This window comes from Mus pahari, chromosome 17, assembly GCF_900095145.1.
Source record: "Mus pahari chromosome 17, PAHARI_EIJ_v1.1, whole genome shotgun sequence".
NCBI lineage: Eukaryota > Metazoa > Chordata > Mammalia > Rodentia > Muridae > Mus > Mus pahari.
The window spans coordinates 67,884,638-67,911,331 of NC_034606.1; the positions used below are offsets into that span (position 1 = coordinate 67,884,638).

General features: G+C 51.1%; 1 protein-coding gene across 1 annotated transcript; it reads right to left on the minus strand.

The window, feature by feature from the left end:
- Window positions 1–3,859: 3,859 nt before the first annotated feature.
- Itga5 (integrin subunit alpha 5) lies at window positions 3,860–26,059 on the minus strand. Its single transcript, XM_021216388.1, has 30 exons — window positions 25,573–26,059; window positions 18,845–18,975; window positions 17,384–17,496; window positions 17,134–17,254; window positions 16,860–16,921; window positions 16,723–16,768; window positions 16,269–16,394; window positions 16,041–16,085; window positions 15,890–15,933; window positions 14,084–14,140; window positions 13,863–13,915; window positions 13,395–13,603; window positions 12,962–13,153; window positions 12,731–12,776; window positions 12,284–12,385; window positions 12,058–12,113; window positions 11,816–11,970; window positions 11,346–11,483; window positions 11,183–11,250; window positions 10,736–10,886; window positions 10,554–10,646; window positions 10,375–10,454; window positions 10,174–10,254; window positions 9,965–10,070; window positions 9,153–9,305; window positions 7,586–7,669; window positions 7,365–7,478; window positions 6,167–6,268; window positions 5,540–5,662; window positions 3,860–4,935 (listed from the first exon to the last, which is right to left on the minus strand). The coding sequence occupies exons 1-30, from the start codon at window positions 25,944–25,946 to the stop codon at window positions 4,852–4,854; spliced, it is 3,309 nt and encodes a 1,102-aa protein (XP_021072047.1). The 5' UTR covers window positions 25,947–26,059; the 3' UTR covers window positions 3,860–4,851.
- Window positions 26,060–26,694: the final 635 nt, after the last annotated feature.

Consider the following 26,694-nt stretch of genomic DNA (forward strand, 5'->3'; position numbering starts at 1 on the left):
TAAAATGCCTGGGTTCCTGAGTGGCTCAGTCTGAGGGCGGGAAGACTCATTCTCGGCTGATAGGGGGACAGGATCCTAAGTGATCTGGGGAGGAATAGAGCCCGGGTTAAGTGGGATAGTGATGCCCCTCTAGAGCAATGGGCTGGGCTCTGGAGGTGCAGGGAGGATGCCTGGGTCCTACTTTGTTCCGCTTCGGAGCAGGATGACGAGATTGACTATCAGAGGTGAGTTGTGGGTCTGAAGATGGATCCGAGGTTTATCTGACAGTGTTCTTAGGGGGAAGCTAAGTGAACAGATTGCATTCAGTGGTCCTGAGGAGGCAGAAATTAGAAGCCTGCAGTGGCGATCGCTAGACTATTTAAGATGACAGAAGGTCAGAATCAGCGAGGTTCAACCTTATAGAAATGTCCTGCACTGAGCTTGGGAGGAGGGGCATCTATCCGGGGCTTAAATGCAGGACATCTTCACCAAGGAGAGCTTTGATCCAGGTGGCAGGGATGTAAGAAGGCTGGGGAGAACGTCTGAGAATGGGATGTTCCTAAGACAAACAGGAGGAAGCTGAGTGTGAGAGTCGGGTAGGTATCTGGGGAAGATGCAGCTGCTACAGCCTGAACCTGTCTGTACCTGCCACAAGAGGGAGGGCAGCAGGCAGAGTTCCCAGAAGGCCAAGCAGCCAGCTTTAGGCCAACCCAGCCAGAGGGAAAGGGGGTGAGACTGGGAATTGGAACACTTAGGGTTTAGGGAGGGTGGAGGCAAGGGTGAATAGCAGGGTCAAGAGTGATAGGATTGGATTCAGAAACTTTGAGGAAAGGAGGGCACTTCTAGCTTCTGGCGGGAAGTTGGGGCTTGATTGCTAACTCAGGTGCAGGAATGTTAGGTTTGTTCCTACTGTGAACCTCAGCAATGTCTGCCTTCTATCTGTGAAGAGCTGTTTGCAATTGCCAAGATGTTCCAGCTCAAGGCTAAGTGAAAGATGGGTGCCAGCACCCTAGTCTTTGGGCCCTGTGATCCTGCTTTGAGGAAAGATTTGGGATCTCTGGGTCCACCAGAGGCAATCTTCTTGCTTTGAATCTAACTTGCTGGAATCCTCCTGCACTTCTGTAACAGAAAGCCTGCTTCTTAGGTTTAGCCCCTCCTCTCCTTTTCCAGGTTTCTCCCATGGGGAAGAGACATACTAAACGAGGGCCAGCCCTGGGTTTGGCTGATGAGAGAGCCCCCTTTGCCCTTCAGGCCCACTTGCCCACACTGTCTTTCCAGGGTCTCCTGAGTTAGGTGGAACTCAGATGAGGGATTGCTTAGCTTACTATGGGAGGCAGCTGGCTAGAGGGTGGGGTGACCTTGCAGGCAGCTGGGGGGGAGCATTGTGTGGGGGCAGATTCATTATTGATGAGCCCTGCACCCCAGGCTACTAATGAGTCCAGGCCGGCTGCCCTAATTGATGTTAAGAAACTTGAGACCCCCAGATCATCTTCCTGCTTGCCAGCTGCCTCTCCCGAGCCCCTTCCCCCTTCCTCCAGCCACTCTGCTCTGTTTACTTCCTTCACTCCTCTCTTCCATTTCCAACAACTCAGGCAAGCAAGCAAGGAGAGGGTTTGGGCGGCTGGTCTCCACAGACTCCGGTCTCCTCTGGATTGCTCAGGCCTTGGAGTGGGAGACACAGTCTATCTGCTGAGTAGGTAGGGTAGTTGAGGAGACGCAGCTCAGCTCGAAGACAGACATAGAAGAATCAAAGAAGTAAGCTCAGGGATGGTACTAGATCACACCCATGGCATGCCTGAGCCCAAGGAATTCCTTAATCAGAGGAGATCTCATCACTCTCTTCAGAAGCAAAGGAACCTACTATTGATATACCCATACACCAGCCCTAAGTCCCAGCCCACTACTCTTCACCATTTCCTCATTCCAGTGGGAGACATTTTAATCCAGTCCCTGGAGTTGGTGTTAACCTTTTCCAATGGTATCTCCTCACTGAGAGTTCTCACTATCATTGGACGTATCAGGTGCTTCTCTGCCTCACTGTGTTTTTGCTGCCTCAGACCCTCTTTCTCTGTGGGTTCTGGGAAGACACTCATTAAATACAGGATTTTAAGACCTTAGACTGGTGTGGTTCAGGTGGAGGAATATTTGAAGGTGCCAGAAGTCTGAGTTAATAATAATAGCCCTGTTGATGGGGAAGAGTTGGATCTCATACCTCCTTGCCACAAACCCCCAGAAATTTGTGGCTATGCTGCCCTCTGGTGTTAAAATTCTGGTCTAGCGTGTCATAACCGTCTTTGCCTTATTCAGCCTTTTGCACATCAGGACAGACCTTGAGAAGAGGATCCTGGGGCTCCCTCCTGTTACACGATTTCTCTTTGAAGACCTGAGCTCTCTGGCATGTTGGTTAAGAACAAGAGATTTCACAGTCAGGCAATACTGAGTGTGACTTGTTCTGCTATACAGTGTGACCTTGGACAAGTTACATAAGCTCAGGGCCTCAGTGTTTCCTGGAATAGAAGGGGTTAATGGTACCATCACAGGGTTGCACTGCTACACTTGCGATGGAAGTAGACAACCTGAGTTCAGATTCCTCGGACACACATAAAAGCCTGACACAACAGCATATACATCTGATATGTCATTGTACCCAGGAGACTCAGGAGAACTGCCAGGTTAGCCAGCCTACTACTGTGCTCAGCAGTAAATAAGAGACCCTGTCTCAAGCGAGATAGAAGGTGAGGACCAACATTCAAATTCAAGTTTGTCGTTTGACTTCCACATAAATACAAGTGTACACACATACACAGGAAGGAAAATTAGATGAGATCATGTATGTGAACCACTTAGTGCCCTTCGCCCTGTCCTTGCATTGGCACACAATAGCAATTGCAACACAAAACCCCAAAGCAGACTGGTGGTTAAAGGCACTTGTCACTAAGCCCAATAACCTGAGTTTGATTATTTTTCTCTTCTCTCTCTCTCTTTCTCTCTCTCTCTCTCTCAGAGATTCTACTGCCTCTGCCTCCTTAGTACTAGAGTTAAAGGTATGTGTCACCCCCCCACCTCTGCCTGGCATGAATTCACTCAGTGGAAGAAAACTAAGTTCTGCAAGCTGTCTTCTGATTTCCATTTTCATGCTGTGGCATGCGGCCTCTCTCACACACAAAATGTGCAAACAACAACAACAACAACAACTAATGGGCTTTCCTTTCACTTTATTTTTCCTGATTTAAGGGAAGCCCAGGTGAGTGTGTTGTGCCATTTTTCCTCACCTTTCATAGGGATCTCTCTCTGCATCTTTCATAATTCTCAACCCCAAAGAGATGAGATTTCTCTTTTCTTCTTGGTGGTAGGTAAACCCCCTGGTGGGAGCTGGATGAGGAACAACAAAGGAGTCAACCCCTCCCACCCCCCTATTTTGTTTTTTCAAGACAAGATTTCTGTGTAGCCTTGGTTATCCTGGAACGAACTCTGTAGACCAGGCTAGCCTCAAACTCAGATTTCCACCAGCCTCTGCCTCCCAAGTGCTGGGATTAAAAGCAACTACTACCTGACTCCTTTCTCCCCTTCTGTTTTCTCTTTCTCTCCCTCGGGTTTCATGTAGCCCAGGCAGGCCTTAAACTTAACTATGCAGTGTGTAGCTAAGGATGACCTTGAACTGATCCTTGTGCCCCATTTCCAGAATTCTGGGATTATAAGCATGTGCCACCATACCTAGTTCCCTTCCTTTGTCCTTTAATGACCTAGACATTTCTGGGGTAGGGGAAATAACACTGATTTCTAGTGTGCATAGGCCCATGAGAGACAGACAATTCCTTTTTGCCCTACTTTATGGGTCTAGGATGCATTTGGTGAGTAGGATGGAAGGACAGACTGCAACTTTGGTTAGTGGGGGGCAGTGGGTGGGGTTTATTGCACTTGCAACAGAGTTTAAATAAGTTGGGGTGGGTTCTGGAGGAGAGGGGAGGGTTGGCTAGGGTGGGAGGGGCAGCGTCAGTGCAGCTGGTGGGCAGAACCCAGGTCATACAGGCCTGGGGCTTCCCGTTCTCTGGGGAATGAGTGAGCCTGTTTGGCCAGGCTGAGGTTCCAGGTCTGTTTGCCAATGTGGCCTGGTTAGGGTCCTGGGCAATTCCTGACTTGTCCTAAGTCAGGGATAAATAGGTTTCTAAGCCCAGGTCTGCAGCTGACCCAAATGCCATCCTGGGTCTGCTAGCATAGGTTCTTAGAATCCGAGACTGGGCTCCAGATCAACCCCAGGCCCCAGACTGGGTCTGGCTCCATTCTCATTCTGACTTCCATGGAACTGGGTCTGGGCCAGCATCGACCTTTGTTTGGGATCTGTCCTGAGCTGGTCCTGCAGCACCATCCACAGTTAGTGTTCTTCATTGGCCTTCCAGGATGGGGGCTGTTGGAGTTGCCATGTCTCACTCCCCAAGTCTCAGGCTCTTGGCTGCAGGCTTCCTTTGGTTCTCTGGCAAGACCAAAGATGCGTCTTTGCGGGCCGGAGTCAGATGGGAAGCCCTGTTGGCATGCCCGACCCAGAGAACCTCGACTGGATTCCCTAATTATGGCTCCAAGTTGATTTCAGAAAAGTCTCCAAAATGCAAAGGCTGAAAGAAGGCTGGAGCTTCTGTCCCTGGACCTGAGGCCCCCATCCATGAGAGGGCGCGTGTAAACGAGGGTCCTTCACAGTGCGTGGGGGGAAGGATCCACAAGCTTCTTGCCCTCCAGCTCTGGCCCTTCAAGTATGTCTCTGGGCTAGGAAGAAGAGCTTCTCCCCAGCCCTCAGCACCTTCAGGAAGTGCCTAGTCCCTCCCTGTCGGAAGGTAGTGGACTGGCTCTTCGGGATCAGGAGTCTGAGATCAGGAGGGCTCAGGCATCTGAGGTGGCTGGGGGCTTGAGCTGAGCTTTTTCCATGGCTGTGCCGTAGGGGAGGGAACGTTTGAAGAAGCCGAGCTGATGAGAAAGGAGGCACAATTAGAGATCATATTCTCCCTGACCACAGATCCAGGGGGAATGAGGACTCTCCTGCCTCTATCCTCCTCACTCTGCCAAAGTAGCTTCATTCAGATACTTTCCCAAAGGATCCAATAGATGTGGGAGATCTAAAATCAGGGAGTTATTATGGGACAATCATTTATCAAAGTTTTAAAATGATACTGAAAAAGATACTAGTTAACCAGGAAGGGTAAACAAGCTCAACTGAACAAGTGCCACATCTGAGCCTAGCCCTGGCTGCCACCTGTGGGATGCCATCACTTATTCTTAGAAAGATGTTAGAAGAGAAGACAGCACAAATGCCATCATGTATTTGCCATCTGTGGTTCTGCAATATGGGCAAACTTATCCCGAGACAGGAGGCCTCTTTGTAAACTGGAGGCTGCAGACTGAAGGGAGGGGTTCAACAGGAAAAAAAAAAGACAAGATGGGGTGTGAGTAGCTAGGGAAGACATGGGGGTTTGTGCTGGAAAACAGATCTGAGGGTGACCTCTTTGATTCTACTGGGTAAAAGGCGGAGTCTGGCAGGCAGGAAGCCGAGCCAAGGCTTGGCGTGGCTGACCTTGTAGAGGACGTAGATGAGCAGACCTAGGAGCAGGAGGCCAAAAAGGATGGCTAGGATGATGATCCACAACGGGACACCATTGCTGCCTTCTGCCTTGGTCCACTGCACGGCTGTGGCCACCTGTGGACAAGGCGATGACATTGAGAACCTGTGAATTCTTCCTGCCCTGTCCCTGGCTACCTCTGTCTGTTGGATCTGGACCCAACTCTCATTTTTTAGCTAACAGCATTCTGAACTAAGAGTCTGAAGTGCATAAGTGTTTCTGTGTTCACATCTGCTGTATTCTCCACCCAGAATCTTCTGCTCTGGAGCAGTCTAGTTAATTCCTTCAGGCCTCAACTTGTACACCACTTCTTACAGGAAGTCTTTCCTGACTCTGTAAGATTGGATTCAGATATTCCTATGACATGTCTCCATAGACTGTCTTGCCACATACCACACTGATGTCACTGCACTCTAGGCTGTGCACTCCAGAGCAGAGACACATGTTAATCTGGCTGATCTGGACCTACAAAGCCAGGAAATTTTGTACAAAGCAAGAACAGCCTCTATCCATGTCCTCATCCTGCTTCTGACATTCTTGAACTTGCCTTCTGCGATCCAGACTTCTGACCTTGAACTCACCTGAAGTTTCTTTTGGGGAAGCTGCCAAGGCAGGATCTGGTAGGGCATCTTCAGAGCTTCAAATACAGCCTCACACTGAAGGCTAAATGGCTGGTATTCCCGCTGTGGGTGGAGAAAGGTGGTCAGGGCAACCCCTGTGGGATCCAGAGAACACAGGGCTTCCCCACGGTCTGTCTCAGGATGTGATCTTTCCCTATTATGGACTCATTAATCTCGATGTTCCTTGTGCGAAATAATAAATGTAAAATTGTGTAATTAAAATTAAATAATGCATAATCAAATAACTACACGTTCAATATACATTTCTTTTTTTTCTTTTCTTTTTTTTTTTTTTTTTTGGTTTTTCGAGACAGGGTTTTTCTGTGTAGCCCTGGCTGTCCTTGTCCTGGAACTCACTTTGTAGACCAGGCTGGCCTCAAACTCAGAAATCCTCCTGCCTCTGCCTCCCGAGTGCTGGGATTAAAGGCGTGCACCACCATGCCCGGCTCAATATACATTTCTTAATGATTAATATGAGTTAACATCCAGGACCATGGTTGGTCTATAATATGTATTCAATAAATGATGGCTTTTTTCTCTTACATATAGGTTGCTGGCATACCAGCTAGGCATTCATTTATGTGGATGCTGAGGATCTGAAGTCTGGTGTTCATGTTTGCATCTCCCTAGCCCTATCCACTCTGGTCTTTACACCTATGAATTGGGTATGCTAGTTATGCACTCTACCACTGACCACTGACCTACATCCCACTCCCTCTACTGTTTTTCTTTTTGTGTGTGTAGTTATTTATTTATTGTTTTTGATGTTGTTGTTGCTTGAGATATGGTCTCACTCTGTAGTCCTGGTTGGCCTGGAACTCACTTATGAAGACCAGGTTGGCCTCAGACTCAGAGATTCACCAGACTCTGTTTCCTGAGTGCCCAGATTAAAGGTGAGCCAGTGCTAGCATGCTCACCATGGTCTACTGTTTTTCTATCAGGGCCAGAAAGGGAAGTAGTTGCTATGACTGTGGCCAAGAGGTGGCGCCAAGGACCCACAACTGGTCTAAATCAGGGTGAGGGAGGGAGGAGACCTGTAGTGTGTGTTTGTGTGTGTGTGTGTGTGTTTGTCCAGTTACCAAAGCAGACGTGGAAGGGATGACAGCATGGGGAAAGAACAGGGTCAGTCCTGCTAGGACCAAAGGTTGGGCTCCCTTACCTGCAAGAAGGTCTTGGCCCAGACTCGGAAATGCAGCTGCAGACTCCGGCTCTCTTGGCGGTGCAGTGGCCCAAACTCACAGCGCAGCCTGAAACACTTGGCTTCAGGGCATTTCTGGCAAGAAAGAAGGTGTCTGAGCCCAGAATTCTCACCTGGTGACCCTGAGAACCCAAACAGGTGTCCAACACTTGGGACAAACGTCTTTCCCTGCAGTGACTTACCAGGACTTGTGTTCCTGAGGCTGTAGAACTCCTCCCTGGAGCCTCTCTTTTCTGCAGGTGGTGTGGAGAAGTCTCTGGATCCAACTGGAAGAAGAGACGTCTTTAGTTGCACCTTCTGCTTCATTATAGCACCTAAGTCAGCCTGAACCTACGTTCCAGAGCCAGGGACCCGATTCGGTCTCTGTCCCCGTGTTCAGCTAACCCACCTATTGCCAAGGACAAAGTGTACCTTGCTCTGCACTGTGTAGGAGATGTGTAAAGAAATCATTAAGTCTTTCCCGCCCAAGGGTCCTTTGTACTGGCTGTTCCCTCTATTGGGAATGTTTGTCCCTTGTCTTACAGGGAGGCCTCAGCTTTGTCTTTCAGGTTTCAGTTGAATCATTACTTGTTTATTTAGCAGTGCTGGGATTGAACCTGGAGCCTTGGGCATGGTAGGCAAGTGTTCTACCTGGCTAATGGCTACCTCTTCAAGAGCTGTCACAAGTCAGATTTGTACCCCACAGTACATCCCACAGGTCCACTTGCCTGTCTTCCTTCTTTCTTTCAAGAATTCTCACTATGAGGTTTTGGCTGTCCCAGAACTCACTTTATAGACCAAACTGGCTTTTAATTTGTGGTTGTCCTCCTGTTCCAGCCTCTTCTAATTGATGATGATTAAGGTTATAGGTGTGACCATTATGCCTGGTAGCTTTATTTTTTTAAGATTTATTTTTTTATTGTAGATAAGTACACTGTTGCTGTCTTCAGACACACCAGAAGAGGGCATCAAATGTCATTATGGGTGGATGTGAGCCACCATGTGGTTTCTGGGATTTGAACTCAGGACCTTTGGAAGAGCAGTCAGTGCTCTTACCTTCTGAGCCATCTCACCAGCCCCTGGGTAGCTTTATACTTTATTGCTTTCCACCTATCTTCTTTGTCACTCAGGGTCTCATGTAAATAGCTGAGAATAATCTTGAACTTCTGATCCTCTTGCCTCACTTCACAAGTGTTGGGGCTGCCATACCAGGCTTCAGCACTTTTCTTTCTTTTCATTTTTGGAGACAGGGTTTCACTGTGTAAGTCCTGGCTGTCCTGGAACTCACTCCATAGCCCAGGCTAGCTTCAAACTCAGAGATCCTCCCCGCCGCCTCTGCCTCTGAGTGTTGGGATTAAAGGCAGGCGCCACCGCAACCCGGTTTCCTTTTACTTCTTATTGTCTACCAGCCTTCATTAGTTGCAAGCTCCCGGAGTGTGGGGACTTTGTGAGTTTCATTTGGTGTGGGGATTTTCCAAGGTCTAATGCTTACTTCATTAAATGTTGTTTATGAACAAACACACTCTCAAAGAGGGCCAGAGGACAGTTCTCATAGGACTAACCCTGATAGATCTGATAGCACACCCTGAGAGAGGGAAGACTACTTCAGGACAAAGGACACAAATGTAGTAGATGTGGGTCCTTTCCCTCCTTCCAGACCTTGAGGTGCCTGAATCTCCCCACCACTTCCAATAGCCTCCAGGCAACTTTTCCCAGCCCCATAGTCCCATAGCCCTATTGATGTACCCCACACCATGACCAGGTTCTCACCTCCAGGCCCTGTGAGTTGGGGGTGTAGTTGGAGGTGCAGTTGCTGAGTCCTGTCACCTTGGTCACATAGAGGAGCTGTTGGCCTTCCAGAGCCTGTGGACAGCTGAGCTCCAGCACACCCTGGCTGATGGAGCTGGGCCCCTGGTTGATGAGCTGAGGGGAAGAACACACTTTGAGGAAGGGAAGCTGATTTGGCATGCAGGCCTGGGTCACCACCCATACATAGTGCATCAGTCTGAGAACTGAGAGAACATCCAAGGGCAGCAATCATGTCCACTTCAGCCATTACTCCAAGAGTGAGACAAGGTCTCACTCTGTAATCTATGCTAGTTTGAGACGGGAGGCAGAGGCAGGCGGATTTCTGAGTTCGAGGCCAGCCTGGTCTACAAAGTGAGTTCCAGGACAGCCAGGGCTACACAGAGAAACCCTGTCTCGNCCAGTACTTGGGAGGCAGGGACAGTGAGATCTCTGTGAGTTTGAGGCCAGCCTGATCTACATAGTAAGTTCTAAGATGCCAGAGCTACATAGTGAAACCCTGTCTCAAAAAAAAAAAAAAAAAAAAAAAAAAAAAAAAAAAAAAAAAAAAAAAGAAAAAGAAAAGAAATCCTTCTAAAATAGCTTTCCTTTGTAAGGCAATGGACCAGCAGGCCCCTCTTCTGGACATCTCTCACAGATCCTCAGTATTCTCCAGGCCCGCCCCCCCTCTTCTCTTCACCTCACCCAGGTCCTAGGTACTGTCATTTATACTGGCTCCTACTTTCTTTCCCTTCATATGGTTCCATCTCTGCAGCGTGTCTCCCAACCCTCCTCACCTCATAGACATGGTGGACAGCTGGGCCCAAGTCTCCCTCCTTCTGAGGCTGGTCTTGAGGATTCCAGTCGCTGACTGGGAAAATCACAGCTTCAGGCTTGGAGACACTGAAGAGGAGGATAGTTTAGAGTGGACAAAAGGAACCAATGTGTCCTTCTCTAAAGCCCATCACCCTCCCCTCTAAAGGTCCCTTTCTGCCTGGGCACTGACCCATTAAGGGAGACCTGGGCTTGAGCCTCCACCGAGAGTGGGAAGGAGACCACGTTGCTTTGCGAGTTGTTCAGGTTCTTGCTGTGGGATGGAGGCAAGAGGGAAGCAGTTTGACAAGAATCTCCAGGCTCTGCCATCCATCCCACCTTACCTTCTTTGAACCTTCAACTCAGCCCCAGTCCGAGTCCAGTCACCCCCTACCTGAGGATCTGAAAGTCAAACTGAATGGTTTTCTTTGTGTCTTGAAGATGAGGAACAGTGAACCGAAGGCCACCCCAGAGCTGCGTTAACAGACGGGGAGGAGAAAGGGGCCGTTAGATAGGATGTCTACCTATGTCATGTGCTCTCTCCTAGCCCTTCCTCTTCTACCCCTCACTTACACTGGTGCCTGCCTTCATGGGGTTGCCCAGGTCACACACCAGCTGGCGGCTCTGGTTCACAGCCAAGTAGTCACAGCTCAGGCTGGAGAAGTTCTGGGGACAGGCAGGCACAGGCCAGTCAGGCTTTGGCACCCCTCTGGAGGGGATCACCACTGCAAGCCCGCCTGAGAGTCCCTCCTCACCCCTGGGTGTCTGACAAGCCCTGAGTACTCAGCCTCTAGAGGGGCTGTGACCCGAAGCTCAGCCTCGTAGGCGCCGCCCTCGCCCAGATTTTGGGCGTGGAATGTCAGGTTCAGTGCGTTCTTGTCACCCAGGTACACATGTTTCTTCTCCCTGGAGGGGCACACAGGGTAAGGACATGAAAGAATGAATCCATAAACCAGGGCAATGGGGCCTGGGAATAATGCAGCGGGACTGGCCCTGCCGATTGCCCCCCGATTCCCCCCCCCCCCCGCTTTGGCAGGCATAAGGCGAGATGCTGCATGCTGAGTACCGCATTTAGTTTGTCTAGAGCTAGAGAAACGGATGCTCCCTGTCGACAAACCCAAAGCCCAGAGATGTTCATGGACCTCACAAGACCACACAGCTAGAGTGTCCCTGTCTCTCTGTCATGTGACAGTCCCACTCACCCATACACATCCAGCTGCAGGTCAGGCACACAGATATTGTCTTCACCACAGTCCAGCAAGATCTGGGCCTGGAGAGTGGAATAGCCTTGAGCAGGGTTCTACCACCCCTCTCCCAGGGCCCTGCCTCAGGGGCCAGGCCTGTCTTCCCAGGTTCTTTCCTTACCTTGTCCTCTATCCTGCTCTTGGTCTGGTAGTGTAGGACTGGCCGGAGGCCATGGCTGTCCATGGGAGCTTTGGGGTCCAAGGAGAAGTTGAGGGCAATGTGAATGGGGGAGAGTTTGTCTCTGAATTCTGATTCATTCTAGTGCCAGCAGAGAGAATTCATAGGATTAGGGATTCTGGGGCCTCAGTGACCATGCTTCTTAGCCTTGCTTCTCTTTTTATCTGCTCAGAGCCCAAATCTGACCTCATTTCTCTTTAAAGAAGAACTCCTGTTCTTCTTTAGCCTCTCCCAACCCCTAGGGCCTTCAGGGGGAACCTCCCAGTCAGCCATCCAGCCGCAGGCAAGCACGCACGCATGCACGCACACGTACATGCATGCACGCACGCATGCACACACGCACGCGCACACACACCACCACCACCACCACAGTCCTTTGTTTTATGTGGCTATCTACCCAGGCCAGGCCATACCCTGAGGTAGATCTTCATCTCCCTGCAGTCCTCCCGAGCCCCATTCTGGATAAGCAGGGTCTGGGTAAGGGTGGCCTGCTTGGAAGCCAGGAACAGTGCCCGCCGGACCCCTCCCTTCTGCTTCTGCCAGTCCAGTTGGAGTTCCACCTCGAAGCCTATGGCCAGGAAACACAGTGTCGGTCTGTTTTTCTTACCTTCCGCCGCCCCACCCCTCAGCTGGCACACTCAGCAGCTCCTCTCACCTATAGAGTTGGGGACATGTTTTCCAGAGGCATTGAGGCAGAAGCTAAGGTTGATGCTGGAGAAAGACGGAAGAGAGAATGCTCAGGGTCACTAGAACCGGCCTCCTGCCTGCCTGACTCAGAAACACCCAGACTAGGACACCCCAGTTTGTCCCTTCCTGAGGCAGACATGGCCCCCCTGCCCACCGGCAGGCACAGATCTCTGCAGGCTCCGGGCTCAGCTCACCAAGACACAGGGTTCCCTTCCAGGCTGCAGCTGCGCTCCTCTGGGTTGAACATGGAGGGGAAGATGGTGAGAGATGCACTGGCAGATATGATGGGCCGCCCCCTGCCAAGAGTGGATGTAGGGTACATAGAATTACGGTCAGGCACCTGCTCCAGGACACCAGTTTCCTCTGTACCAATGGTCCCAGTCTTAGTTTTCTTTCCCCCCTTCCCTTTCACTCCAGACCAAGGTTTATTTTATATTTATTATTATTATTATTATTATTATTATTATTATTTTCTCATTAAGGATGGTTGTGAGCCACCATGTGGTTGCTGGGATTTGAACTCATGACCTCCGGAAGAGCAGTCAGTGCTCTTAACCGCTGAGACATCTCACTAGCCCCCAGTCTTAGTTTTAAAGGAAAAACTAGTTGTCCAGGCTGCCTCAGTCTCCCTGAGTTCATACCTGTACACAAGAGCCTTGTCCACACCAAAGGATCCAACGATTAGATCTGCAGAAAGTCAAGATCCACCCTTGATGGCAGGTCCCAAATCAGGATTGCCTTCATCTGAGGCTTGCTTTCTAGCTTCATGGCTCAGAGGCCTGAGACAGGGTACTGCACCATCTGGTGGCAGCTGCCTAGAATTGCATCCCAAAGCTTGAATTCTAAGATGAAGGGCAATGGACACAACTTACCAGGGTATCCATTGCCATCCAGATCTCGTCCTCCTCGAAGGGCAGAGCCAAAGAAGTCTGGGGTATGGCCAGCTGCCCACAGAGGCTGCAAAACCTGGGAAGGTTTAGTGCTCAGTCCTCCTGGGCCTCCAGGGAATATAAATACGACTCCCTGCTGGGCCTCCCCACCAAATGGAGCCCCAATGGCGACATCTGCAAGACACAACACAAATTATTCACTAGGTTAGGAGGTCAGGGGTCCAAATTTCTATCAAAAAACCCTCAGGATCCTGTTTTTCCACATCAGTTCCTGTTCTAATCTCTTTAAACCCCAATACCCTTGGAAAGTCAAGAGGGGCTTAGTAGTTTAGTTGACAGAAACCCTCCCACTATGTTCCTGACCAATTCGCATCCCCTCCTGCTCAGCCTCAGCCCCCTAGACCACGATACTTACCATTGTAGCCGTCTTGGTCCAGGTCCCCCAAGGGTGTCAAGGAGCTGCCAAATCGGCCGAACTCATCTTGCCCAGTGAGGGTGAGGGTGGGTGTGGGATCTATGCCCGCTGGGCGCTGCAGGTAGATGTAGACCCTGCCCACTTCCTGAGGTCTCCCATCAGCTGTCCGCTCCATGAGCAGGGGTGCCCCTACCAGTAGGTCGTCTAGCCTGAGGAAAAGGGAAGACCCAAGCATTCTGACAAACTTGTCTTGCTATAATTTATTGCCCTTGTGGAGAAACTCCAGGCATTCTGGATCCCCAGGCGCCCTGAGGGCTCTGATGTAGCATCCAGCCCTCTTCTTGCCCTGACCAAGGAGAAGGCAAGCATCAATTAGACTCGAGGAAAAAATATCCTGATGGAGCAGTCTGCCTGCACTGTCCCATCCCCTGATTGGGTCTGGAAGATGCATCCCTTCACATCACTCACCCATCTCCATTGGTATCAGTGGCAGCCACAGCATAGCCAAAGTAGGAGGCCATCTGTGGGAACAAAGGGGTAGCGTGGAGTCAGAACAAGGTTGGTCAGTAAACAGGATTGAGAGAGCTGTAAGTGGGCATTCATAGGCTACAGAGAAGGTAGGAAGTTTGACGCTGTTGGTCCAGGGCTGCAGATTAGATGGCAAGAGGGAGACGTGAGGGCATCTTCACCTGCTCTCCTGAGACGTTGTAGAGGGAGTGGATGTCTGAGCCATTAAGGATGGTGACCTGAAGATGAAGACAAAGGCCCATGTCTGAAGGTCTGGGACACACGGGACAGGCATTCCTCAGGGGAATCTTAGCACTCCTGACTTCTTCCTAATTTGCCCTCTCTCCACCTCCAGGTTTTCTCTACCACTTTGCTGCTCTGCCTTCTTCCTTTATACCCTTGGTGGATTTTCGTTCCCAGCCACTAGATTCTAGTGACCAGGATCAGATCAGTGGGACCCAGAGCATGGTCTTTGGTCTCTGCCTCTCAGAGCTTAGCAGGCAACAGGCAAACAGTAATTGCTACTGGATACACACTGGGGTTTCAAACCCAACTGATACAGAACTCTAGCCATCTGTCATTCACCAGAGCCTGCAAGGCACTCATATCTCTGCTGTCTCCTCTTAGCCACTGACCCAGCAGACCTCCACGTCTCTTGGATCTTGCTCTCTGCCCCTCCTACTGTTCTGCTGAGACCTGGTATGAACATTCCCAGGACAGGCTGGACTGTGTCTTGGGTTTCCCCCACTGGCACCGGTGCTGGAGAGCAGATGGAGGACTGTGATTCCCACCTGTACACCCCAGGGGCCCCTGTAGCCACTGTCAGTCTCCGCCTCTTGGCCAGCCCTTGAAGGCTCTGGTGTCTGGCCCTAATGCCTGTGCCTGTTCAACCCTCCCTTACAATTCCCACCCTCCTTTACCTTGTGAGGCTGCAAACTAGGCCCAGCCCCATATTCTGTGTTCTTCATGCCTGTGCCTGGGACTCCCTCTTAACCATCTGTATGGAACCCTCACAGAACCTTCTCTGAGGCGCCCTCTCTGGAAGGAGGTTACTACTTTCTTAAAATGTGCTGTTATCTTGATGCTTTTCTGTAACTTCCAATTCAGAAAGAGCATGAGATTTGGAGTATGATAGATATTAAATATTTATCCAGTTCCCCCTAAGCAACATAATTGGTATTTTAGGACAACAGTTTTCTTGTGTGCAAACTGTCAAGATTGTTCTCCACCCCACAGTCCCATGGTGGGGAAGGGAACACCACCATGCATGGACAGCACCTGGGACATTGAGAAGCTCATGAACAGTGGCTTCCTCAGGATTAAAGCTGCGTGTTTTAGCCCACTTATTTTATTTTATTTTTTGGTTTTTCGAGACAGGGTTTCTCCATGTAGCCCTGGCTGTCCTGGAACTCACTTTGTAGACCAGGCTGGCCTCTAACTCAGAAATCTGCCTACCTCTGCCTCCCGAGTGCTAGGATTAAAGGTGTGTGCCACCATGCCCGGCTTAGCCCACATATTTGACTAGAAGTGCCTTAAGAGATAGGATAAGATGTCTTCATCTCATTTCTCACCTTGCCTCAATAAATGTTGTTAATTGAGCGACCGAGTGTGGCACTTGTCATGGTCTAATAATAGCTGGTGGCTGCACACGGTCTAACAATTTACAAGTGCTTTCATTCCCCTCACAAGTGCCTTGTGAGGTCAGAACTATTATTACCCCATTGTACATGGAAGAAACAGCTTAGAGCGGTCAAGCAGGGGACAGTGTAGCAATAAAAGAACAGATTCACTTATCCAGAGTCAGTGCCAGAATTTGAACCTGAGTCTGACTTCACACACTTCCTTCCCTTGAACCAGACTTCGGAAATCTGATGTGTTCTCCCAGAGCCTATGCTCTGATCTCTTTCCTTGATGTACCCAACAAACTGCCATACAAGGCTCTGCACTTAGCCTGGGTGAGAGGCAGTGGGTGGTGGGTGGGGTCTTACATAGCCATAGGTGAGGTTCCCTTTGGGCACACCAGCAACAAAATCTGCAAAGAGAAGAGAAACTGATGGGTGGAGGTGAGGACAGGGTGGACTCAGAATGTTGTTTCTGGCTATCTCTCCAGCCCCCGCTGTGGCCTGAAGATTCACTCACCTTCTGTGTCGTCACCACTGAATTCACCCACAGCCACAGAGTATCCTGGGGACAGAGTGTGTGGATGTTAGCATTGTCTCCTTGGGGACCCCTACTCTCTGGCCCTCAATCCCTTCATTGTCAGCCTGTACACAAGTATGGCAGCAGAGCTGGTGGCACTGAGTGGGAGAAGCAGGGACCTGAGTGAGGATAGAGGCCCTCCCATTTCCTCCCCACCTGCTTGCCTACCCAAGTAGCTGTCATCATAGACGGAGCTGGCCTGGCGGGTCTGCAGCTGGCCCTGGACAGGGTTGATGAGGTACTCTGGGTAATAGGACTCCGAGATCTGCTCTTGAGTGGCAGACAGGATCTGGCCTGGAAGGGGAGCAGGGCGATGGGCAGGGGGAGGTCACAGAGGCGTTAGGGAGACGGAGTAGGATTTTAGAAGTATGGATCAAAGCTGGGCAGTGGTGGCAGATGTATTTAATCCCAGCAGTTGAGAGGCAGAGGCAAGTGAATCTCTGAGTTCAAGGCCAGCCTGCTCTACAAAGTGAATTCTACACAGAGAAACCCTGTCTTGAAAAAAACAAAACAAAAGAACAAACAAAAGCGAGAAAGGAAAAAAAAAGGAAAAGAAAGAAAAGGTTTGGATCAAGGAAGGGATGTGGCGTCAAGGCTGGAAGAGGGCAGAGGAAGGGCTTACCTTGCCAGAAGTAGCTTCCAGGTCCACCCAGGACCACACGGCCAGTCTGTGGGGAGGTGCAGGGAAGAGGGATGAGCATATCTCCTGGTACTGACCCTAGATCCTCACTTACTGCCTTCTCTCCCCAGCCACCTCACCTTGGTGAACTCAGCACTGAAGCCCCCTTGGCAGTAACCCTGCCCTGCCGCACTGCCAAAATCTGCGAGGGAAGAAGACAATGAGATGAGCTAGCTGCACACCGATGGGCTGACGGGGAAGAGAGGCAGGAGCAAGAAAGAAGACTGGTCAAGGGTCTCCTGAGCAGCCTTGAAAAAATATATATCCATGCCTGGAGGCTGTGAAGAGAACGCCCAAGTGCCTGGGACCCTCCCACGGAGAAGGCACAGTGGCCCACTACACCCTGGCCCCTACCTGAGCGGCAAGGTGCGTACTCCAGAATGCGGGTGAAGTTTTCTGTGGAGAGGTAGCAGGTGCCCACTGGGTCATTCTGTGGGTCCTTTTCTGTGCGCCAGCTATACAGTGGAGCACATGCCTGGGGGGAGCAGGGGGTGTTCAGATTTAGCTTAGTAAGATGACCACCTCCCACCCCCGACCAGGCCTGGCCCTCTCCACCACAGCTTAACCCTTAGCTATCACACCACCGAGCTCACTCATGCCTCACCAAGATGGAGGAGCCGTGGGCCCGAACTGTTGCTCCGAACCACTGCAAGGACTTGGACTCCACAGGCTCCTCTCCCTTGGCACTGTCCAGTGAGGATTCCAGAATCCGGGAGCCTTGGGGGAAGTTGAAAGTGGACTGTCACACTGGTTCTCAGGAAGGTGATCCTAGCCTTGGTCTAGGATGCTCAGCATTTCTATACCCTGAGTCCCACTGGGACAGGGGTATGGAAGGAGTTTTAGACTTTATGTAGCTGGACTTGACTGGTTCTTGCTCTCCTTACGCACACATCCACACACACACATCAACAGAGACCCACACCCACTCATACACACACACATACACATCCACAGAAACACACACATACACACCCACCCACACACACACTCGTACACTCATACATCCACAGAAAAGCACATATCCACCTCCCCACCCCCACCACAGCTTCCCAAATTGTCTCCTTGGCTCCTCTGACTTCCTTGTAGCTGGAACAGGACACTTTCATTGTGGTGTTGGGGGAACATGGGCCAAGTCCCTTGGCTCATCTCTGTCTGTTAGCCAGCCCTGTGACTCTAACGGCCTCTCCTTTCGCCTCCACACTAGACTTCCCTTTCTGTCTCTTTCCAAGTCTAAACTCTGCCCTCTGTAGCACTGCCTTTCTTGCTCTTCTTACTCTCCACCTGTCTCAGGCTTTTTCTTTGTTATTTTTAAGACAAGTGTCTCATTACGTAGCCCAGGTTGGCCTTGAACTTCTGGCACTTTTTTCTGCCTCAGCCTCCTGTGCCCTCAGGCTTTTTAAAGTCAGCCTTAGGAATTGGGTTTGTAACTCATACACTCATACATCCACAGCACATGTTTACCATGCATAAAACTTTGGGTTCAATACCTAGTACCCCTTCAGAAATTAGCTAGCCTCCACATTTTAGGCTTACTTCTTGTCCTCTTATCTCTGAGGACAGACTGCCTGAGTTCATAGCCTTGCTTTCTTCCTCACAGGATGGGGATACTAATATTTCATACAGTTGCTGCAAGATTAAGTATGCCAAGGCACAATAGTGACTAGCATGGAGTGCTAGCTGAACAGCCTCAGCTTCCTTAGGTCCATCTGCCTGAAGGCTGAGCCCCCTGGGGGCAGTGGCTGAATCACACTGTGCCCGGTGTGCACTATCACTTAGCTTAGGAACAGAATTCTGCAGCCTCCCCTGCCTTTGTCTGCATTATGGTCCTGGCCTCCCAGAGCTGTGGGTGATTCAGTGAAAATGAGAGCCACATGTTTCTGAATCATGCCCGCCCTTCTTGGGCTGGGCTGGGAACATGGAGTGAGTGCCATGGGGAGCCCACAGCTAGGAGCTGGATGGAGTACCAGAGCTACAGCAGGATCCCCAGGCCCCACCCCCAAACTGCAGGCCCGCCCACCCACTCACCCACTCATGCTAGGCCCCTCCCTGAACTCTTCCGGCCTACCTTTGCTGTCAAATTGAATGGTGGTGCACTGGATAGGACTGGTGCCCCAGGGACACACATAGACAGCACCACCTTGCAGTACACCTGGCTGGCTAGTGTTAGCCTTGGGTGCCCCAACCAGCACACTGACTCTGTGGAGGGGAAAGGAGAAGTGGATTAGGATGGGTCCTATTTCCAGGTCAGTGTCTGGAGACAGGATGCACCCAGACCTTTGGGCCAAGAATGGGGGGTGGAGTAGATGTCCCTTGGGTTGTATTTATATCTCAGAAGATGCCACAGATGCCAGAGGCAGGGGCTGGAATCAGGCATTCCCCATGTGCTGCTGTCACTAACTCAGCTCCTCCCCTCCTCCCACACTCTCCTACCTTCTGTCCCTACTACAAGAGAGGAGAAGCCAGAGTCAGTTCCTGGAAAGGGAAAAGAAGACTAGGGTCTGGATTCTGGCTTTTTTGTCTCTTCCATCTACTTGCCAAGGTTAGATGTCCAGCCCAACTGGGGCTGTAGCCCGGGAGTAGAAGATGTTCTCGACATACACACGGCCCTCAGCACCAGGCTAAGAAACAATACCAAATGCAATGTATGACCTTTGGTTGAAAGTGGATTAATGTGTGTGTGTGTGTGTGTGTGTGTGTGTGTGTGTGTATGTGTATGGTTTCTCTGTGTAGCTCTGGCTATCCTGGAACTCTATCCTTAGACCAGGCTGGTCTCGAAGTCACAGAGATCTCCCTGCCTGCCTTCCAAGTGCCAGGATTAAAGGTGTATGCCACTACTGCCCAGCTAAAAATATATATTAAAGGGACAATTTAGCTCCAGAACCCCAGGTTCCCGTAGAGCCTCAGGGCCCTCACCTATTTTGTACCCTTTCTTCCCAAATTTTCTCTCCTGGATGGAACTCAGGCAACTGGCCACTTAAGTCTTGGGGCATGTTGGAGGAAAATATGAGTCTCTGAAATTAGGACTATGAAAGCAGGTCACTTCCTGGGCCTGGCTTGCCCCACCCTGTGGCCCATAGGGGACCTCACCTTCCTAGCTGGGCCTCTGACACACTCGTACTTCTTTCCCACAAATTAGCCCCTAAAAATTTCACTCAAATCCTCTTCCTGGACACACATGTCTGAGATGGGGTCCTTCGAGGGATGGCTCCTGGCATTCTTCTTCTACCAATTCTGGTCCTTTGCCTCTGGGGTCTCCACACAGCTCTCCTCTACTAGCCCTGATCTTGTCTCTAGGGCCTACACACAGCCACAGCCTTCTTCTCTCCTGGCACTCTCCTCAGGGTCTCCTGCAGTGACTGCATCTGGCAGTCTGGGCAGCTTTGCTTGGCACCCCAGCTCTGGGCCAGTGTTCCTGCCAGCCTTGGCCTCTACTCTCCTCCCCTACTGCCACTGGCATTGCTCCTCAGCCTCTGCCTGTCCCCAGCACCGCTTGCTCTCCTGATTTATATTCCCAGGTCCCCTCCTATCTTTTTTCTTTTAAAATTATTTATTCATTTAATAAGTATGGATATTTTGCCTGTATGTATGTTTATGTGCCATGTGGGTATTTCGTTCCAGAGGAGACCAGAGGTAGTCATGAGCTGCCATGTAGGTGCTAGGAATTGAACCCTGGTCTTCTGAAGAGCAGCCAATGTTCTTAACGGCTTCTTCTTTCCCTTTTGTTTTGTTTTTTGAAATAGGGTTTCACTGTGTAGCCCTGGCTGCCTGCCTCTGCCTTCCCAGTGCTAGGATTAAAAGCTTGCGCCATCTTTGACTGGCTTCTTTCTTCTTTCTTCTTCTCAGATCAGAGGCCTTTTCACCCTTCATGGTTTCTCAACTTTCAACATTCCCAGCACCTACCCCTTTTCTTGAAATGGGTTGTTCCTCAGTCTTTATCAGTAGGAACGAGGGCCCAAAAGGGGACTTGTGGAAAAGACAGATGTCTTCTGATAGTCATACTGAGGGGGAAGGGGGTCTAAGAGCAGCAAGGAAGGCAGCCCCCAGAACACCAGTGGAGGGTGGGGTGTGAGAGGACAGGTGACAATAGAGAAGGCAGGGGGTTCAGAGGAGTAGGATGGGGACAGACAGGAGGTGCCTTAAGTTATAGAGAGGGGAGGTGCCAGCTTTGGTTACCCTGGGGACAGGAAATGTTTACTGCCTGTGGCTTCCGGTCAGTTTTCAACCTCTCACTTCTCCATTTGTCTCTCACCTCTTAGGCATTAAAGCCAATTAGAGGTTTGAGACACCACTCCATTGGCCTAGTGACTTTCAGGTGAGAATTCTGAGAAAAATAGGAAGCTGCAGCCCCAAGGCAGGGGTGAGGAAAGAGACAGTGTGTGGTCCTGTGTAGCTCAAGCTGCTGGGCTACACAGACAACTTGGCCACTCTGCGTTTGGCTCCACAAGAGTGAGGGCAGAGCACAGGGACAAGACTGCTACATGGGGAGCTGAGAGCTCTGGTTCTTGCCCTGTCTCAGCATGGGCTTGGGTTTCCTCTCTTCCTCTGGGTTCTGTGAGGATCCCCAAATTTCTCCCATACCGTCTGCATTCATGGAGAAACTGAGAAAGAAGCCTTTGTCAGTCCCTTCAAAGCTTGTGAAGGCTGAAAGCCCATAGGCCAGGGGCATATCTGTTCACTGTGTGAAGGTTTGGGGATCCCAGAATGCAAACAGGAGACAAGGATCCAGACCAGGCCCCCTGACCCACGACTTCCACCTAAGGCTTTAGTGGTGTGTCCATTTTAGTAATCCTCGTTCTGGCACCCACACATGCCAGGTGAGGTGCCTGTGCCAAGATTGCTGCGTACCCCGATTCTCTCCTCCTACCTGCTGCTTCCTAAATCCCATAGCAGTAGAATCCTCACAGTAATTCCAGAGGGTACCAAGGGAGGGTTGCTTGGGCTATTTTCAATATTGCAGAAAGCCTCATGGAAACCGTGCATTTACCTGATAAGGCACCCCAGGCTAATTAAAACTCCAAGTGCATTTGCTTCTGGCTGGCATTGCACCAACTTGTTTGGGGAACCTGGTTATCTCAGGCTGGTCAGAAGCTCTGATTGGCAGCTATAGATACTTTTGGTTCATAAAAGATGAAAAAACCATTAATTATCTCCCACTGAATGCAGCTTGGCAGTTATGCTCTAATAGAGTCCATGTGAAGAATACTTGGCATCATTTCTCCTGAAGCCTCAGGGTTTGGAGGTTCTAGTTAGTCTTTTGAGAGGCCACTGCACAGATCATCCACTGGCTTTAGGACTAATGTAGATGCCCTTCGAGTGCTGCATGCAGCAAAGGAAGGGCCACTTCGGTTCTGACATCCCTCAAAGTCTCCAAACTGCTGCCCTAGTCTTATGACCTTATTTGACAGATGGGAAAACTAAATCCAAGAGAAGTCACACCCATCCAGGGTTGCTCAGAACCTTTCCCAGGGTGTGACTCGAAGCCAGGAGTCCTGCAATGCTGTTTCCCAGGCTAGTGTTCTGTTCTGCCCCCTCGCCAAAGCATCTCCTCCTCTCTTCACTATCTTCCTAGCCAGGCTTTTGATTAACCAGGCCGTTGTTCAATATTCAGTTACTGTTTGACTCCCTTGGCTTGACAAGGTCAGGGTAGAGAGCAGTAGGTGGGTCAGGGCCCAACTCCCACAGCCCTACCTCACTTCTGGCCAGGCCAGAGGTGGACACCTACTTCTGGAACCCTGTACATCCCAACGGGAGACATCTGATTGGTTGAGTAAGAGCTGCCTCTAGCAGACTGGTCCATTTAAAAGTCATTTTCCCTCATGTAGCCTTTCTTTCTCAATGATGAGTTGCTTTTGAGTGATTCCTAAGCTAATTTTTAGTTCTAAATTTCTATGACTTCTGAAGCAATAATACTTTCTCTGCTTAACAAAGATTTGTTAAAAAAAATAATCCAGGGCTGGCGAGATAGCTCAGTGGGTAAGAGCACTGACTGCTCTTCCAAAGGTCCTGAGTTCAAATCCCAGTAACCACATGGTGGCTCACAACCACCCTTAATGAGATCTGACACCCTCTTCTGGTGCGTCTGATGCGTCTGAAGTCAGCTACAGTGTACTTATGTATAATAATAAATCAATCTCTGGGCCGGAGCAAGCAGGGACTGAGGGAGCGGAGTTGACCGGAGCCAGCAGGTTCGACCGGAGCAAGCAGAGGTCCTAAAAATTCAATTCCCAACAGCCACATGAAGGCTCAGAACTATCTGTACAGCTACAGTGAACTCACATAAATAAATAAACAAATAACTCTTTAAAAGTAATTCAATGAAATATGAGTATGAAAGCTTACGAGGTACATGAGGAAACTGTTTTAACTGTCACAGATATTAGCAAGTACTACAAGCATTGTAAGGACTGAGGATGGAGCCCAGCAGGTGGACTGCTTGCCAATCATGCACAGAGGCCCTGGGTTCAATCTCCATAAACTGGGTGTGGTGGAGGGTGTGACAGAGACTGCCCACAACCCCAGCATTCTAGGGGTAGGATCAGAAGTTCAAGGTCATCTTTGGCTACACAGTTTGAGACCAGCCTGGGAACGAATGAATGAATGAATGAATGCAAGTAAGAAAGAGGAAAACTTAGAATGGGAGGGTGACAGGGAAGAACATCAGATTCAGGAATTCCCCCACAAAACTCATGCCTTGTTGCTCATCCTCTGTGGGCAGGCACCTATTAGATATTGTCTCCTTCAGTCCTAAGAATCAGTTAGGTATCCTAGGGGAGGCTGAACTGCAAGGATTTAAGTAACTTGCTCAAGCCCAGGCTCTTTAGTGAACGGTAAGCACTCACATCCAGAGCTGCCTGGCTTCAGGCTTCTTCACCCCTTTATGTCTGTGTAACCTCAGCAGAGCTCACCCCGTTCTCTTCATTACTCAACACGAGATGTGATGCAGGAGAAACAAGGAATACCAAGGCCACAGCTACAAAGGGGCTGAGGGGTGGGGGGAGTCCAGTACGCACAGGTGCTGGGAGGTAAGTCACAAGGAAGGAGAATGCCCTAGAGCTTATGCCCAGAGCAAAGGGGAGGGCGGAGTAAAAGGTGAGCGGGCTGGACACCTGGGTTCTCTTGAGGAACAGAGAGGCTGGGTCTTGTTTTAGAAGAGACCTCAGGGACTGAAGGATCAGGCCAGGGGTCACTGGGAGAGCAAAGTCTAACGGATATCTTAAAAGAGAAATGACAGTTTTGTGTGGGGTAGAGTGACACCCTGATGGGGGAAAAGACCCTATACCCCCTCCATCCTCTCTGCTCCATTAGCGTTGTGCTAAGAAGTTTGGGGGACCCTGGCAGAGGCTCCGGGACAGGGTGATGAAATGAGGTTTGGGCAAGAGGCCAGGGTGCGGGGTGGGGGTTGGGTGGGGACCTTGAAAAGCTCAAATTCAACTGCTGTGGCCTAGTTATCTTTTTGTTTTTCCATCCCTATGTCCCTCAGATAAAGTAAAAAAAAACTTGTCCCTTCCCCAACCAAATTAGCTAGAGTTAATCCCATCCCCAGTCCCCTAATTAAATAACAACTAAAATCAGATGACTTCTTACAAAGGTCCAATCAAGTCCTAAGATCCCAGGGTTGGTGTAGGTGCTGCAGAGAGAGGCTCAGAGCTAGGAGGTGGAGAAACACCTACTGCTGTCATCAAAGGGGTTCAGGAATCTGGCATATGGGGTTCCTTAGCTTAGCAGCTGGGACTGTCACTTTTCTCTTACTTCCAGACCTCCTCTCCTTATTTAAACAAACACGTTTGTTTCAATGTGGCCTCTAACTCTAATTTCCCCAAGCCTCTGGGCACCAGTCTAGGTCTGCTTATTACCCGGAAATAAGGATTCTCCATAGAGATTTTCAGGAACCTTCGTTCTGATGCTCTTGGGCCCAGAGAGCCTATATCTTCCCAGCTTCCGACCCTAGTCCCAGAAGTCTGAGTCTACTACAGCCGACAAGCTACAGGAAATCAGCTTTTCTCTTCCTCCCAAGAGCTAGAGCAAGAGGGAAACCGCCCACCCCCCTTCAGGCGCGCGCACTCACACCCCTCCCGACACATCCGTGCACCGCCCTGGATTGATCCCGCCTCTAGCCCCAGTACCCCCAGTGCCAGGGTCCTGGGATTCTCCCCAAGTTCTTGGATCTCTTCGCCTGAAGAGGCTGAGGGTGGGAGGTAATTCAGGAGACTGAGGAGAAAGGGGAGGGAGCCTTCGTCCTCCTCCCGGGTCTTTCCCGAGTCTGAGTTGATGGGGGAGGGGAGGATGAGACTGGCCCCCACATAACCTTCCGACCCCCTCAGTCTGTCTTTCCTCATACTGCACACGCTCACTCAGCTCCAACCCTCTCAATGGCCCCACCGAGGATCTCGAGGTTCTTCCACTGCCCCCTAAGGCCCTGCCCGGCCTCCGCGCCCCCCTCGACTCCCACCCGCCACAGGTCTCCCGCAGCCCACAGATCGCCAGAGACCCTAAGCTTTCTGCGCCCTCTCCTCCCGGTTGGCCCCCAGACCCTGCCTGTACTTCTCCAGCTTCTAGATTCGGGTCCTCTCCTCATGCCACACAAGTTTCGACACCGATCTCACACTCCACGTCGGCCACGGTCCCTCCCTGCTGCAGCGCGGGCCCCCAATTCTAGCTTGGGCCCCCAACTCAAGTCTTAGTCCTTCCAAACTCCGCCCTCCAACTCAAGTCCTGGTCGCTTCCAGTCCTCGGCGCGCCCCCAGTTTCCAGGTGGCCCCCTGCCCACTTCCCGCCGCCAACCTCGCCACTCACCCGTCCCTTCCCGGCCGGTAAAACTCCACGGAGAAGCCAAAGAGGGAGCCGGGGGGCCCGGAGAGCACCGCCGGGGCCTCCGCGTCTAGGTTGAAGCCCCCAACCTGTAGTGGTGGCGGCCACAGCAGCAGCAGCAGAGGCAGCAGCGGCGGTAGGCGTCGGGGCCCCCAGCGCAGCAGCACCGCGTGGAGTGGAGATCGAGGCGACCGTGGCGTCCAGCTCCCCATAGCGCCCGCTCTTCCCTGTCCTGGGGCCACCGACCCGGAGCCGCTTCCTAAACCTCCCAGAGGCGAATGACTCAACGCGGGGAGGAGTTTGCCAAACTCCCGGCTGGGCCCTCCCCCCGGCCGCCGGGCCGGCTGGCGGGGGGGCATTCCTGGGTCCCGGGGACGCTGAGGCCGCGCCCCGCACCCCGAAGGGGCGTGGGGGGCCGCACCTCTGCACCCTGGCTCCGGCCCCAGCTGGAGGCCGGTGGTCTGGCCTGGCTCAGACTGGGCGGGCTTGGGTTCTTCGCCCTCCTCTCCGCTTTCCCCTCCTCCCTCCCCCTCCTTTCCAGATGTACAACGTAAACGTTCGGAAAAGTAGTCGGAAAAGGGAGCAGAAAATTTCCTAATGAGGAAAGGAATCACCTCTGGGGGGCGGAGGGAGCCTGAATATTGTGTGTGGGTCTCTCTCATTTCTTCAGGAAAAAAACTTTGGGGTCGAGAGACAGGGGACTCCTCTGGCGTCCTGCCAAGAGGGATTCCCCTTGCCTTCCGGGGCCACTGGGTGCCTGGGTTCTGGCCAGCTGGATTGGGGACTCTGTAGCCCAGTCACTGAATGCTCCCCAGACAGCCTCCTGGAGCAGCTTCGCTGGCCTTGCGAATTTCGCGGCTGCACCTCCCTAAGCTGATAGAGTGGAAAGCATAGGACTTTTGGGGTCTCTGACACAGGAGCATTAGGCCTTAGTTGCTAATGTAGGGTTTGGAAGTCTCTGTTATGGCCCTTTCTTGGATTTGATACTTGACCAAGTGGCCAGCCTCTCAATTCAGTTCCTTCATCAAATTGCCTGATTTCCTGGATAAACCCCAGAAAGATAAGTGATGGGTAGCAGCAGTTGTGATGGTGGTGGTGGGGAGTCTT